Here is a 16,708-nt window from a genome sequence, read left to right as displayed (position 1 = left end):
TATGCTTGTATTTTGTGGGCTGCCTATTCTGAAAGCCCCCATATTTTATTAGATGCATAATAATACTTTAATGTTAGATGTTTGATCAGAACCTGGAATCCATCTTTCTCATCTTGAATGTCATAGTCATATTAATGGTTAGGGACATGTCCACACAAACATAAAGACACCTCAGATCAGGTTCAATTCGGTATGCAGTTTTCTTGGCAACAAGGTAGAAGTTGCTTTTCATAGTCTTCTTCCAGGATGTTTTTTTCACTTTCCTACTCTGGTCTTCAGAGCCCTGGGATTTTCTAGCCATCTCCCATTCTAGTACTACTGTAACTTGAATGAGTACATTTTGATCTACCCATTAACTTGCATTCCTTGAATAGTTTGCAATTATAATGTAGGTGGCAAGCTATTTTATTACTTTTCATCTAAATTTTAATTAATATATACAGTTGGTTTTTTCTGCTGTCTGTATTTTTAATGATTGAATTTGTAGAATTGCAGTTTCATTTTTTATTTTAGAATTTGCTATATTTAAGCTATGGTTCATGTGAATAAGCCAAGATCTGAAACTATTTGATCTTAGCTTGTTTTAACTAATGATTTAATCCATCACTTTCCCAGGTCTGTGTGTAACCGGGACATGGTATGTTCAAAACTGAAAGCAAAAACTTAAGTTTTCTTTCTTGCGTAAAAGAGGGCTCGTCTATGGATTATAATGTGTCTAAACTGGGTCTGGATTATGTCTCTGACCTTAGTTATTAGGCAGTGGCCACTTGTGGTTAATAAGCAGCCTTTTGCTGTCTTTTCTTTTTCTCAATTAATTATAAATTACGTTCATTGTTTAAATACCTATCCTACCAAAAATATGGCAGACTCTGGAATACTTATACATGGATATTATCCATTTGATCAGTGAAAACACTGGATGACATAGTAGATTAGGTTTAATAGTAGAGGTAATACAAGATCAGAGGTATTTGTTGATGTGCAGAATAGCATGCTAGATTCCTAATACTTTCCCACACTTCAAACTAGTTCTACACTGAGCTTGGTTCCAAATTATTGCATATATCAAGACATTTCTTTCCAAGTTAGACACTTTCCATTATGAAATATGTTAATCCTCTTTATCTTAATCTTCAAGGCTTTGACATGTCAAGTGCCCATTTAATATTTCTAACCTTTTCAGACACCTTATTTTGTTATCTTTCACCCCAATCAATCAACAGATATAATCACTTCCTTGCTGAAATATCCTGAAGGTACAAGCAGAATTATTTTTAATTCTTGCATTAGCCAATTCCCTGTAATTGTGTGGATCCCTGTTCTCTGACTTGGTGCCTTCCAGATGTATTGGGGTTACAGTTCCAGGAATCCCTAGCCGGTATGGGAGATTTGGGAGTTATAATTCCAACATCTCTAGAGATTTCAGACTGGGGGAGGAAACTGTCCTCTTTCTCTCCTCTCCCCCCCATACATCTTTTCTGGACGTAGCTGTTTTCTCATACATCTTTATGTAGGATATTTCTAAGAATTGTACAGAAAGAGATAGTTTCTTATTCTACAGAACTTAATTTATCACATCAGCAACAAGATTTGCCCTTCTGTTCTAAAACATGAAGGCTGGGAACATAATTTTTTTAAAAAGCTGTCTCGCATTCTGTAACACATACTTACCACAGTAATTTCATGGGGGAAGAATGTCAGAAAACAAACAGCTCTTGTATTGTTTAATTAATTCCCTGTAAGAATAACAGTGGAACTACCTTAATTTCATGGTTTTACCCATGTAAAAGAAAACTGGAGGAAAAAAAATCCTTAGTATTTCTTGTGCCTCTCCCTTCAACCCCCCCAAATTGCTATTGACAATGTCACGATATGCCAAACAATTGTTGTTTATGGAAGCCCATGTGATTCATTGCTGTTGAAAAGTGCCAACAAACCTAGAAAGAGTTAACAGACTAAAATTACATCAGCTTTCTTGCAGAACAATAAACAGGAAGCACTGCAGAAATTAAATTTATACATTTGTGACTAAGGCTAGTCGGGAGCTTCATGCTCGGTTCAGAAAGGTCTGGTTTTCAGGCCAGGTTTATTATTGGTGGCAAAATTATATACTTGGTTAGAAAACAATGGTGGCAACTTGGCAAAGAGGAAAAGAGGAACTACCCAACCTTCATTTGTTACACTCCTCTTCTTCCTCTTTAGCCTCATTGGTCAGATTATATATAGTGGTCAGCGCAGAGCACTGTCTCCTGTGGTGGGGTATTTGCGGAACGGAGCCAAAAGTGTCAGTGGCAGGTGGTTTCATGAGCAGGCATAGCAATCTCTGGGTCACATCATGCTCAACTTCGGGCACTCACTTGCCCAATGCAGTCTGGCTTCCCTTACAGAGGTAGTGTAAGTAGAACATTGTTCTGTCCTCCTTTCTGGAAGAGTAGGATGGAGGATGACAAAGGAAGACAGTGGATTAGAGCCCTGCACATGTTCCAAAACCACGCAAGAGGAACCCTTCTCCCTAGGGCAGATTGGGTTCCTTCTGCCTCTAAGGGTGCCTTGAGGCTTGGCTGCATCTAGATGCTCTTGCCCATATTTCCCTAAGCATAAACCATATTGAACTTGGTCTTGTTCTGTGCTGAGTGGCTTCTGCCAGAGGCAAACAGAACATGTATGTGTTGGAAGAGGAATATGTGATGAAACATTTATGTCCTTGCCATTGGGATTGATTGTACTGGTATTCTTGACTGGAGCCTGCATTCAGAAGGAGCAGTGCGGACTGTGGGCAAAGAGAAGCAATGCCTTGCTCTGTTGGGTCTGGCAAAAGCATATCCATTTTTAATGTTTGCATCAAAAAGGAATTTTGAAAGAGGTGCTAATTCTCTTGCCCTTCTGCTATAGTACCAATGATGCTTTTGTTGACTGCCATGAACCCTACTGAAGAAAGTAGTATGAATATATGTTGTGGGAAGGGAGTTTAATATTCCACTGTTAAAGTGGTTGAAAACCAATTTTAGCAAGGTTTTACTTCTTTCTCAGTGGCAATGAAATTGAGATTCATCACTACAGAGATCTTCAAACAAATGTTTGACAGTTTGCTTTGCATGCCTATATGACTGCTTTACCATGAGCCTTCTTAAACATATAGTTTCCACCTTTTCTATTTTTGCTCTTTGCCTTTTCTACATCCTAGCAAATGTGAGGGTTTTATTACAGCTCATTAATGCAGCCCATCTTTTTCAAGAAGATGACCTCAGGTTCATTTCCCCATAACCTCCACTTGAAAGCATCTTGAAACCCAAAGGTGGAAATAATGCTACTTAAATAAAGTCTGCTGATATTTGGAACAGATCAGGGTATGCTACCTGACATCCCAGAGCCACATACAGCAGTATTTAATTTCAATTAAATTCAAATGTAAATACAGTGCATTCAAAACTTAATTTTTGTCCTGATCCTCTCTATTCTTTTTTGGAACACAGCTCCTGGCCCACAATCCAGAAAAAGTTGTGTACCCTTGAACCAGATGCTGTAGAACTAGGTGGGACAATGTTGTGATTAGTACAAAAACCTTTGTAATGTGTTCAGAATGATTTTTTGCCTGTAACAATGTCATTGTTTCTTGTCTGACCCTTCCCTAATGTAATTAGAACCATTAAACAGTCATCGCATAGCAGTTCATACTGTGGCTGATGGAAGAGGGCACAGATAATCATTAGTTTGTGCTATATTGTGATACTTATGCATCTACTCTAAATATTTCAGAGGAGGTTTAGGCTTTGATGTGGCTGATGTCTGGAAGGGACAGCCACGTGTATACCTTGATCTCTTTGGAGAGAAGAAGGGATATAAATTTAGTAAAGAAAGAAGATGTTCCTTTTGCTGGAATCTATCATGGGTGCAACTGAACATGTTAGTATGCCAATCATCCATTGCTGGAGAAATGTGAAATTTGAAGATGCATCCAAGACATTACAGTAGTCTAGAAAGCTGCCTTGACCTTGTAGGTTGCTCATATGAAATCAGACAGCCTAGTTGGTCTGATAAAGCAGAAAGCTAGTAAGGTTAGACAACTCTGCATTAAAAAAAAAAACCTACTTGAAAACATGTGGTTTTTCACACATATCCACTCAGATGCACATATGTATGTATATACCTGGGTGGATGGAAAGAGTGAGTGAGTTATATTGATCACCAGGTCGATGTAACTGAAAGCAGCACACAGAACATACATTGAAAGGGGATGGAAGTCATGTCAAACCCTATCCATGGAGCATGACATGATGTCACATCTGAACCCCTCTGTTCTGAAAGCTGAAGGGAAGGTGGATTCTATTTACCATTCTGAGAGCTTTCAGATAGGATAGATACCTCATGTTCCCCAGTTCTGATCAAAACATTTGCAATTGTTTTATGTCCTTATTCCTGCAATTTGCTCTTCAACTCCAATGATACAGACATTTGTTCTGCCAAGTTCCTCAGGCCTGTGGTATTCCTAATTATCTTGCCAGCCCGCTCTGGCCCTGTCGAAGAAACAGTTGGCTGCTGGGGGCTGCTTAGCAGTGGTTGGGGGGCAAAGAAAGGAAACCTAAGTTTGCCAAGCAAAGATGGGAGTGGCTGTGCTGTGATCCTCACCTCCCCAAATCTTCCTCCTTGAAAAGGTGATGTTAGAGATGACACGCGTGCTTGTTTACATAAGCTCTTATCTCTGCCGCTTTCTCTCCCCCCTCCCCATGCAGGATTCCGTTCAAGATTGGGCAGCCTAAGAAACAGATTGTACCCAAGACCGTGAGTAAACCAATTCCCCCTTTTTTAAATCTCGTCTTTGATCATATGGCTGATGACTCAAGCCAGCACACATTAACCAGCCCGTTTTAAATATGTTTATGTGTGTGTGGGAGGGGAAAACATGAGTGAGCTGAAATTGCTTCTGTCTTTGACCATCGCTCTGACTGAGGGGGAGTCTCAGCACTGGGTAGCTTATTTTGGTATCTTCTGGATCTCTGTCCCTGCTCCTTTCTTAACACCCTGCTCCTCCCCGGAGTGTGTGTGTGTGTGTGTGTGTGTGCGTGTGGCAGGGGAGGGACTTTTCTCACTCTGGCATGGTTTTCCTAGGAGATGGCTGAGCAGGCTTCCTTCCTTCCTTCTTTCGGCAATGGCTTGTTTGTTCCTCTTTTCTGAGCAGATGGAGAAGGAGGACTGCTTCGTATTACTGAATATAACTGTTTCCAAAGGGAGGCTGATTAGAGGAAGCTGAAATGCTTAGTGCCCGGGTGTGAATTAATTTGGACTGCAGAGCAGTTGCTTTAAAAGGCATTTTAAAACACACATACACACAATGCAGTTTCATATTCTGGAGAGCCTGATTGTCTTACCCTGAAGCAGTGGAAGAGTGCATCTAGGGGGTTTTTCCCCCTAGATATTTCTTTTTCCACACAACCATGGCCTTTATTTACTGTTTATGCAGCAGCTCAATCTGTAGAGTAGGGATGGGAAACCTGTAGCTTTCCAGATGTTGCTTGGCTACAGTACCCAGCATTAGTCATGCTGGCTGAGGCTGAAGTTGTATTTCAACCACATCTGGAGTGCAGAACCCTCACCTCTTCTAAAAGGGTTCATATTGGCTAACCCAAAATTAACCTGTTTTTACCTGTCTGCGCTGTGAGTGTTTCTGAATCCGGGTGTGACAGTGGATGCTGCCTCTATAACTGTTCTAGTGAGGTATTCTTTCCACTTAGGGAGCACCAAATTAACTCTCAGCCATGATGCCTTGGAGAGCAAGTTTGGGTTACATGGCTTCTGGAAATTGGGCAGGGTGAGAATAACATGAAAGCTTTTTGATGCTCCACTCTAATGACACTTTGTGTTGGAAAGGCGATGGTCTCACAGTTTCGTAACAGGAGAAAGCCATCTCTGCCTTCTAGATGTTTTGGATCTCAGTTCCCATTTGTTCTAGCCTGCAGAGCTGATAGCAAGAGATTGTAGAAATTGTAGTCCAAGGAGTCTTGAGAGCATCAAATTACCTATCCTTGGCTTAAATATTGTAGAATGACCTTACCACTTCCAAATGAGCAAAAGGCCATAGGTATAAGAGACCCTAGTTGCTGTTTACTCAGTACCAATAGAAGAGAATATGTGTAGCTCAGGGTTGAACTGTGGAGTCCTTGGGGTTCTCTGAGCTTGGTTGTCACCACCAGTCTGAGTCCTCACCAGCAATCATCACCCAAGATAAGCAGAGATTAACACCAAGATTATCACCAGACATACAATCAGCAGTAAACAATACCCTAATCAAGGAACTACCAGAGGGAAAAAAATAAAACAAAACCCACACCCCCACCAACACTGGCAGGGCATGCCACATTATATAAACAGAGAGCAAACCCCATTCCATTCTAGCACTGAAGACGTTACCTAGCCGGGTAATGAAACGTTTGCAAGAAAAGAACCATGCTTACTCAGTGTCATTCTGCTATTGGATATGCAGAGTGTCCTAACCCTAACCCTTTCTATTACTTTCTTTTGGACTAGCTATCAATTGTCTGATCTCTCTCCAGAAATGTTTCTACAGTCATGGAACTATAATTATTCTAAATTGTTTGTTGGCATCCTGGGAAAGTTTATCAACAGAAGTTGCAAAGTGAAGGGCTTTTGTTCAGGTTTCCAGCCAGTGAGCCAAGCATGCTGTTCTCTGGGATTCCTCATTTGATTAATTCTCCTGCCACAGTTAACCAGCATTCTTTACTGACTGAAAATGTTCAGTCCTCACAGAATTGCTTCTCAGAGTTGTTCCCTCCTCTTCTTTGGATCTTCTCTTATGCTTGCTCCTTTTGTACTTCCTTGGTTTCCATCCACAAAGTCTTCTGATACTTTCCTATTTTATGTAAATCATGTTGCTTTAGTGAAATAGGGATCTAACTCACAGCGACTCCTCTATTATTCCTGGCCTTCACCAACTTGATGCCCTCAAGGTGTGTTAGAATGAAACTCCCATGATTCTCAAGCAGGACAGCTTTCCAGTTTGGGTTGCTGCTGGTAAATGTCTGTATGGAATAATACCTTGTCCGTCCACGATCTGGAGCTAGATGAAGAGGCAGATCAGGAATGCATTATTGAGACCTGGTTGGGTAACCAGGGATATAGCTTCCCAGGTTTCAGGTCCTGCCCTTCCACCAAGGGCAGGAAGGGATAGCCATCCGAATTTAGCACTGACGGGCAGCAGTGCTGGGGGTACGATGGGGGCTGGGAGTGTAACAGAAGCAAGGTGGAAATGAGATAACATTTGAGATAGGGAGTTCTGCCTAAACAAAAGGTTTTCAGTGTACTATGCTTGCCGGGACATGAAGTAAGGCTACCGAAATGGAGGAAACAGTTCCATATATCCATCTCCAAAGCCCCATATAACTTTAAGTCATGGGGCTGATCTCTTTGGGGCTGATAGGATAGAAGCCATGCTGGATGATGATAGCAGGCATAAAGATTCCCAGCTGGTGGAACAATTTAGGTCTTACATTTTCCTCATTCCATCCATCCATCCATCCATCCATCCATCCATCCATCCATCCATCCATCACGGTTATATGGCTGCCCATCTCACACCATATAACGGTGCTATCCTGACAACCAGTTGCCATCACATTAAAGAGTTTTATTTTGGTATAGTAGGATTGCTCAATGTCACTTTCAGTTCTGAGCTATGTATCTCTACCATCTCTTCTGTCTTCCTCTTAAGGGTCCCCTTGTCCACAATTTAAATTGGGAAGAAGTGCACGCAAAAGGTTTGGTTTGCAACTGCCTTGCCTCCCACGATGCTGTAAAGAAAAGAGAAACTGAAATACTGTACTTAAATGCTTAGAGTGCCTCCCTTATGAGAAAAGGCTAAATGGTGTGACGCTTTTTACTTTAGGTGAAAAGATGAATTAAAGGAGAGGAAACTATAGCAAATGATGAATGGTATGGGAAGAGGGGCTTTTCTTGGCATACTGTATATCTACCTTTCCCAGCATGACTCCCTCCGTCTGTGGGGCCTACAACTCCCAGAATTCCAGGCATCTTGGATAGTCTGGGAGCTGCAATCTCAACATACCTGGATTATGTCAAATTGGGGAGGGTGGTAATATAAAGTAGGACTCAGTATTTCCTGAAAACAGATTTGGGCATTAAGCCAATCAATTCCTGTCGCAACCAACGGATCAACGCTCAGTTGATCCGAAAAAGCAGGCCCTGCACCTGCAGAAAAAATTCCCAGTAGATTTGGGGCAAACAAAACAGTTGAGATGGTACACAGTTAACTTCTAAAATTCACAAACAGTACAGTGATGAAATGTTTGTAAAAGGTTAAGATGTGTCTGTATTTTGAAGGATAAGAATCTCTATGGCAATGGTATCTCTGTGTTTAAGGCAATGTGTCTTTGGCGAGGGAGGGGGAACAAAACACCTTTATACCCTGCTTGTGGCCACTGTTGATTTCCTGCCTTTTGCAGAGTAAATGGCTGGCAGTAGAAAGTAGAGTGACATTTTTTATTTCTTTTTACTGTACTGCGTTGTCTTCCAGATGTTAGCCTTTAGATTATGTTTCAGGAAGTGGGAAGGTGAGGCATCTTTATGGCTGAATCCACTGTTGATCTGAGAGGGAAGTGGTTTGATGGAGAGGCTCTCCCACTCGCAAGTCTGGATCACAAACATATACACCCAGAGGGGAGCCTGAGTAGAAATTATTGACTGTTTCCAGAGTGATCTGAGTTCCAACTATAGGGAGACAGACGGGAGAGGCTTGGCTTAAAAGTTTTTTTTGCAGACAGGGAAGGAAAAAAAAATCTAATGCCAAGAGTGGCTTAGTAGCACTTTTAGGAGATGATCAGATACAGCTGAAGAAGACATTTGTTATACCTTAATGAGCCTCCTTGATGCCAGTCCTTCAAGGAAGGTCATAGTGTCAATTGTATTTAACAGTTTGTGGTCAGAGGACATCCATTATGCAAGATACTGGATCATGAACTGAACAGATTTGATCACAGCCTTCTCATCTTAACCTGGCCAGCTCCAATTCCAGGCAGAATAATCTCTGTATGCAAAAAAGATTAACCGTCACTTGATTTGAATAGAAACTGAATGCGAAACCAAAGGCCCCTGTGCAGAACTGCCTTGTCCTATCTTGATCTTTGTGTGAAGTGATGGTAGTGTACAGATTTACTTGTGGTCCCTGAATGTTGAACATTTCTGTGTAACTTCTAAGCAATTGTAATTTAAATCCTCCTGGAACTTCCTTCCTCTGCTGTGGTCTTTGTTTTGGGCTGCCCAGATGTTTCTTGGAGAATTCTCTTGATGCAAATGTTGGTTTGAAAGACAGAATAACATCTGGCTACCTACGTTTGATGAGTCCCAAATAGGATGAAAGGGGTCATATAGTCCCTGCTTCCTGGTGGTCAGTGTAATTGTAAATTGCTGGTAATCTTCTGCCACAGGGTCCTGTTGAATGCAGCTAATAATGAGACCTCCTTCACCTGGCCCTCATGCCACACCAGTGTATGTACTGCTAGGTCTTCCAACCACGAGTATGTGCAACACAGAGGAGCAAAGGAGTGAATATGAAAAGATAAAATTAATTGTACCCATTTATTCCATGGAAGAATGCACGCAGTCAGTATTTAGATGATAGCTCTATTAGGACCAACCAAAAGGCACAAAAGAATGTGCAAACTTGCAAGTTTTTCTGAAATCTCCATTAGGTAAGATGTTGCAAAATGCAGAAATTGGGGAAAACAGCAAGAAAGTCCCAAAATTAGGCCGCTGTTTCTGCCATGGGGTCTTGCAGTTCCAAGATCAGGTCAAGATCTGAGTTAGGGATAGATACTATTTGTATGAATTTTTTTCTGTTTTGTGCCAGACCAAGAATTTGGGAGCTTTGTCTGTGGCAGGAGACAAACTGGGAATGAACACAGTAGCATTTTCAGAAGTGTGATAGATTATATGATACCTTTCAGTTGGATTGATTTGCTAAAGTGCATTAAGGTTAAAATCCAATTTAAGCACTTTTAATTAAAAGTACTTTTTTTTCATACTACACACTGGTAGGGGTTGCTATTGAGTCTGTTCCTAAATAAATATACTTATTACAGAAAGTGTTCCCATGTAAAGTATTAACATGAATTATACAAGAAATTTCATTTTGAAATATGCTTGGAAATTCACCCAGGATACTGGGATGATATTCTCAGGAATCTACTGCATTAATCATGTTTCACCTCTTTTTGAACTATTGGTATGTTCAAAGACTTTAAGTCTTTGGCTGTAACTTTTTAAAGTCCTGTCCAGTTTGAGAGACAGATATCAGAATGGTCACTTGCTCTCTTTTGAAAGGATCACTTTATTAGGATTACATCAGAGGCGCTGCTGTGGATCATTTCCACTTCCAATGGTTAGATGAATGGTTCCTGGAGAAAGAACCTTTTGAGGTCGGCTGTCCCATTTTCATCCACTCAAGAAGTTCTGTTCAGCTCTCTAGGTACTGTGTCAAACCCATTTCATTTTTCTGTCCTTTCCCCTACTGTCAATCTGCTAATTTTATACATTTGTTGCTGAAGATTTCTTTATATTGTTTTGATTGTAATATATTGGATTTCAATGAACCGCTTTTACATAAGCTACAGGAGGCACCTCTTGTGGAAAGGCAGGATACTACTTTTAATGAAATTTAAAAAATGAAAATATTCCCATGCCCTCTAGCAGACATTACCATGGCATTCCCCAATTATGTATCTGTCATCCAGAAGCAAAGATGGCATATAACATCTGACATTCTAGCAGGTTGCATCCCATGGTTAGCCATTTTTTTTTTTAATCATGGCTTGCTGAATAGCTCACAGTAAGTGGCTTCACACATTTGCTAAACTGTTGTGTTTACTTTTTGTTAGGTATTATATTCATTTTTAATCTGTACTAGATAACCCTGTGACCCATTGGGTCATCCTTTGAGAGAAAGGTAGCGCAATCTGATATGACTAGAATGAACATTAAATTTTAGGCTGACTGTATTTTTTTTACCCCAATGCTGGATAGTCCTGTGATCATCTAAGAAGAGTTTTTATCATAAATAGAAAATTCGTATGTGGCAAACCAACTTCAATAATAAGTCAATATTTACTTACCTAAACAGATAAACAGAATGACCATGGGTAAGCAAAAAAGCAGTGGGAGCGGGAACAACTTACGACTTCTTGCAGGCTTCCCCATTGACGTTGCATGTGGGAAGCTGGCAGGGAGCATCGGAAATCATGATCACGTGACCCGGGATTTCAATCCGCAGGAGTAATGGGTCCCCGATTTTTTACATATTCTTTAAGTTAGCGGATTTTAGGTATCTTGATTCAAAAATGGTTGCAGTATAATGCACCATTTGGGCTAACTTGAGGTACAAACAGATAAACACAATGAGAGTTTTAGTAGTATATAGATATTGCCCAGAGTTAGTATTGAGTTAGGTGGCCTTATAAATCTAAATTAGAAACAAAGAAACTGTGGTTTCCAAATACAGTGACAAGGTTCACATAGCATGCTAAACAACGGCAAACAAATCACATCATGGCTGTAGGAAGACGTATGAATTCAACCGCTATATGGTAAGTAGAAGGAGTTCAAAGCTGTTCAAAGAGATGGCAGTCTATTTGTGGAAAAAAAGCACAATGTCGATACAAGTAATCCAATGCCACGGGTTTCTTTTGTTTGCCTGGGTCAGTTTCCTGCATTTTTTCAGAAGTGGGAGTTCAGGAACCTCCTGTGCGGACATGCCTGAGTAGGTGCTGGAATAAGAGAATAAGTCTATTTCGAGCAGCACTGTAGATGTAGCCGACTGAAAGGCATCTCACTCACCCTGGGTTGATGTCAGGTGCTGCAGTGAGGACTGACTTATCGGAACTGGCAAGTGCTTAAAAAAGATGATGTTCACTCCTCCGTCCAACGCTTAGAGTCCTTTGTAGGTCTGGAGTTCGCGGCCAGGTGGGTAGCAAAACCAGTCACGTTATTCTGCAGCTCTGTCAAGGAAGTGTTTTCTTCCAACACCCAGCATTGTGGGTATGTTTGAGACTTGTGTGGCAAAGCCAATGCACCATACATATCACTTATCCAGAGACTGCTATAGGGGAATCAAGCTGTTCTCAGATTCTGGACCAGAGGTCCCCAAACTCTTCAGCTCATCAGCCCCTTCTTGAAGTTTCAGATTGTTCATTGACCCCCAAACATTTATTATATGAAAATAATTTGAAGAATACTACTCTAACTAATAATGCTATGAATAATAACAACATCAACCCCTTGGATGGCCCCATCAACCCTTAGGGGTCAATACTGACCATTTTGGGAACCCTGGTCTAGACTGAGATGTCACTAAGTATGCCAACCAGTTTTCACACTGGACAGTTTACCGGTTTGCTTCCATCACTTATAAGGATGTTCTTTTAGATAAGTATATCAGGTGATGAATGCACACACGTGGACTTGTTTAACCAAGGAACTTTCCATGTTCATTCTTTTAATGTAGCGTAATCAGAGTTGATAACGAGCTGTATTCATGTGTACTAAATGCATAGAAATGTAGCAGAAGTGATCCAGGGAGTGTATTTACCCTCATTCTTGCTATGCTTTTATTTGTTTGGGGCCCAGGACTATATATGAATAGCAGTTACAATTTCTAAAGGGTGGTTTTTGTTTTTGATTGAAATACTGTATATAGACTGCATGGACCTCAAGGCAGTTACTCTAGGGTCACCTGAACTTCCTATCCAAGCCTGTGGCTGGCTTAGTCTTAGCAAAGCTGGTGTATCATGTACCTTCAAATTTTGCCTTTTGGTGCCTCTTCTTTAGCCCATTGGAACAGTGGAAACAGCATTTACAGTCCTAAACACTTTTACCTAGAAATAAAAGGATCCACTGATTTTATTGACATGTGTGCATAGACTGTTTTAATGAAATGTGTGTATAGACTTGCTACTATTGGATTGGATCCAAAGACTTATCAACAGTATTCATTCATTGGCACATCCCCTTCTTCTCCTTTCTGAATTGTCTATCTCACAAAGCCTACTGAATGGAGAAGATTGAGAGGAGTTGCACAATGGAGAAGTAATTACCCTCTCTCTCTTTCACTGATTGAATATTTTAAAAAATCACATTTGCCCCAGTAGGGCCCGAAGAGGACATAAAGCCAATAGAAGAGAATATGTGTAGCTCAAAATTGAACTGTGGAGTCCTTGGTGCTCTCTGAGCTTAGCTGTTTGCTTGCAGATGTTTCATTTCCCAACTAGGTAACCTCATCAGTGCTAGTAAGTGTGGGGTTTGCTCCCTGTTTGTATAGTAGCTTGCCATGCAAGTATTAGTGGGGGTGTGGTTTTCTCCTTGGTAGTTCCTTGATTAGGGTATTGTTTTCTGCTCGATTGTTTGTCAGGTGTTAATCCCTGCTTCTCTGGGTGTTGGCTGCAGGAAGGGATGTGTCCTGGTCTTTTTTGTTTCCTTTTAGCTTTTTGTTGTCTCTTTTGAATGGTGTGTAAAAATGGTTTATTTCTATATGTCTATTGATGGCTGATTTGTCTGAATGCCAAGCTGCCAGGAATTCCCTAGTGCTTTTGGATCTAGCTTGGTCTAGGATGCTAACAGTTTTCCAGTTGAAACTATGGTTGAGTCTGTCCATATGTTGTGAGATTAAGGAGTTTTCATTGTGTCTTTGGACTGCTAGTTGGTGTTCATGGATGCGCTCTGCTAGTCTTCTGCCTGTCTGTCCTACATAATGGCTGTTACAGTCCTTACAGTGTATGTTGTAGATGACTTGTTTTTTCTTCTTCTTGGGATATTGGGTCTTTTGGTTTACTTAAGATGTTTTGGAGGGCTTTAGTTGTTTGTGTGCTGTAGTGATGCCGTGTGGTTGTTACAGTCTGTTGGTTGTTTCTGAGATGTTTTTGATGTATGGTAGTGTTATCCTTTCCATAGCTTGTGTTGGTTGTGCTATAGTGAGTTGAGTGGTCAGGCACTTTTTGATAAAAGTTGCATGAATATCCATTTTGTTGAAAGATTGTGTATAGGTGGTCTGTTGGTTTTTTTCTGGTGTTCTGGGTTGCTGCAGTACGTTTGTACTTGTCTGAATAAAGTCCTTACATAGCTCCTCTTGAAGGAGGTTGGGTTGTTACTTTGGAAATGGAGCACTTGCTTATTGTGGGTTGTTTTTCGAAAACTAACACTAACAGACTATTACAACCACATGGCACCACCATTATAACACTGTCTGTTATCCATGAGCACCAACTAGCAGTCAGAAGACATGATGAAAACTCCTTAATCTCACAACACATGGACAAACTCAACCACAGTTTCATTTGGGAAATTGTGAGCATCTTAGACCAAGTTAAATCCAGAAAACACTAGATAATTCCTGGAATCTTGGCATTCAGACAAATCAGCCATCAACAGACACATAAACCACATTTACACACCATTCAAAAGAGTCAATAAAAAACCTAGGAAGGAAACAAAAGGACTATAACACATCCCCTCCAGCAGCCCACATTCAGATAAGCAGGGATCGGCACCAGACAAGCAATCAAGCAGAAAACAATAGCCTAATCAAAGAACTACCCAGGAGGAAACTACACCCCCACCGAAACTGGCAGGGCAAGCTAATGTATATAAACAGGGAGCAAACCCCACACTCACTTGCACTGATGATGTTGGGTGATGAAATGTCTGCAAGCAAACAGTCAAGCTCACAGAGCACCAAGGACTCCATAAAGCCAATAACCTTCTTTCATTGTTTCCCAGCATCCTTACTTGTGGCCATTCACTTGTCTAATCCCATTTTAAAATAACTAATGACTGCCATCACATCTTGTGGCTGTGAATAGTTTAGCTAGGTATCGTATGGGAAGAAGTACTTTTGTTAAGTTGTGAATCTACTAACAGTTCATGGGATATTCTAGATTTATGAAAGCGGGAGAAACTAGTATATTTACTCTCTTGTATATCTTCAGTAATCTTTCTCTTCTTCTCAGATTCCCTTTTTTCTAATCTGAAAACACTGAATTTTTATTTTCAGCATGTTGACTCTCAAAACTGTTTCCTGACATCAGTATGTAGTGCTTCCTTTTAGGTTAATATTTTTATGGTTTTTAAACTGTGAAAAAATACATTCCTATGAATGACAGTATACACTTATTTTGAATGATCAAACAAAGATTTTTTAAGAAGTATGCTCCATGTTCTGGTACTTTTAGTTAAACTGCTGTGGTCTAAAAAAGGAAATGGGTCTAGATTGCAATATAATAATCCAAATAAAGACATGCTATCAGTATCGGTTATTAATAAACACCTCGGCTGTTCAAAATGGAATTACAATTTGAACAGAGATCTAACTGACAGATTAGGCTGCAAAGGAATTGATTTAAACAGTTTTCTGTAATTAGGGCTCTCAAAGGTGTTTGACGTCAGCTAATAATGAAGCCTAAAATTCCAGGTAACTTCATAATAAGGGCTATCATGGCTAGGAATTATAGGACCTGAAGTTCCAGACGTACTGAAGAATGCATCCTGATGCATTAGCATTAAGGAAAATTATTATAAGATTTTAATGCCTGTTGATTATGACCAGTGTAATTCTAATATTTTCTTTACAACCCTTATTAAAGATTAGTAATTGTTAGCAAATGCCAGGATTCTGATTGCCCAAGACTGGAAAAAGCAGAAGTACCATCCATAATATAATGAAAAGTAAATGTAATATTTGACTTGCCAGCAGAATACAGGAATGTATAGACCTTGCAGTTCATAATAGTTCATGTGACATTTTTAAGGGGGCAAAATATAAACTTCATAGCTATGCTATACAATTTGTCTATTTTAATACAAAACTCTTATGGTACAGATAGTCCTCATTTAGCAACTGCCTTGTACAGTGGCTGTTTGCAGTTACGATGGTGATGAAAAAGTAACTTTACGACCAATCTTCATATTTATGACCTTTGTAGGTCTGTAAATCAAAGGAAAGCTGAACTAAGATCATAAGCACACTCGCAGTTTTGACTTCTGGGGAAGAAATGGCGAACTGAAGATGGCTCCGCTAAAAGTGGAGCCAACAACCACGGTGGAATGAAGAGCTGGTGAGTAGACCGGCTCTTCATAATTCCTCTCTGGACAAGAAGAGGACTTCAGATTGCCCACAAGTGCTCCATACAAATGCTCCTTGCAAGGAGATCCCAAGACATCAGCCACCAGTGGGTTTAGAGCTCTGGGAGACAAGGAAATAACCATCTTCCTGAAACCATGGTAGGCACCTTTAAAAAGGACATATTTCCTTTTCTAATCACTTTTGGATATTGCTTGTTAACTGCTTTTCAGCTATTAGGAACCTTCGGATCAACAAGCTTTATAGTGAGTTTAAGGGTGAGTTCCCTTCAATGAAGCTTTAAATACAAGTTTAAGGACTTTTAAAAACTATTTTGGAATAAACAGCAAAAGGGTGATTAGAATTTTGATTTTGGAAAGTTACAAATGGACTAAGGGTCCAGATGGATTTGAAATAAGATTTGGAATTAATCGTAAGAATCCTTCCCATGGGAAAATGCTTTTGTTTTGAATTCTCTTTAAAAGAAACATGATAGGATGAGATTTTGAAGGTTGGACACTAGAGGGAACCAGAAGGAACCAAAGATTACAATTAAAGGAGAAGAACATAAGAAAT

The 16,708-nt window shown here is 40.2% G+C and overlaps 1 protein-coding gene across 3 annotated transcripts in view; it reads left to right on the top strand.

Moving 5' to 3' along the window:
• Positions 1–16,708, top strand: part of BIN3 (bridging integrator 3) — a 100,552-nt gene that overhangs the window by 19,619 nt on the left and 64,225 nt on the right. For 2 of the 3 annotated variants that reach the window (XM_088152099.1, XM_088152101.1), the window contains exon 2: positions 4,731–4,779. In XM_088152099.1, the coding sequence (XP_088008225.1) occupies positions 4,731–4,779 (49 nt within the window). Of the gene's footprint in view, positions 1–3,502; positions 3,533–4,730; positions 4,780–16,708 lie in introns of those variants that run through there. The other variant, XM_088152100.1, reaches the window with a different exon arrangement.

This window comes from Python bivittatus, unplaced genomic scaffold (genome assembly GCF_059951505.1).
Source record: "Python bivittatus isolate LINGU-HERP-01145 unplaced genomic scaffold, Pbiv_v1 ctg000680_np1212, whole genome shotgun sequence".
Lineage (NCBI taxonomy): Eukaryota > Metazoa > Chordata > Lepidosauria > Squamata > Pythonidae > Python > Python bivittatus.
This window is presented reverse-complemented; position numbering and strand designations above follow the sequence as displayed.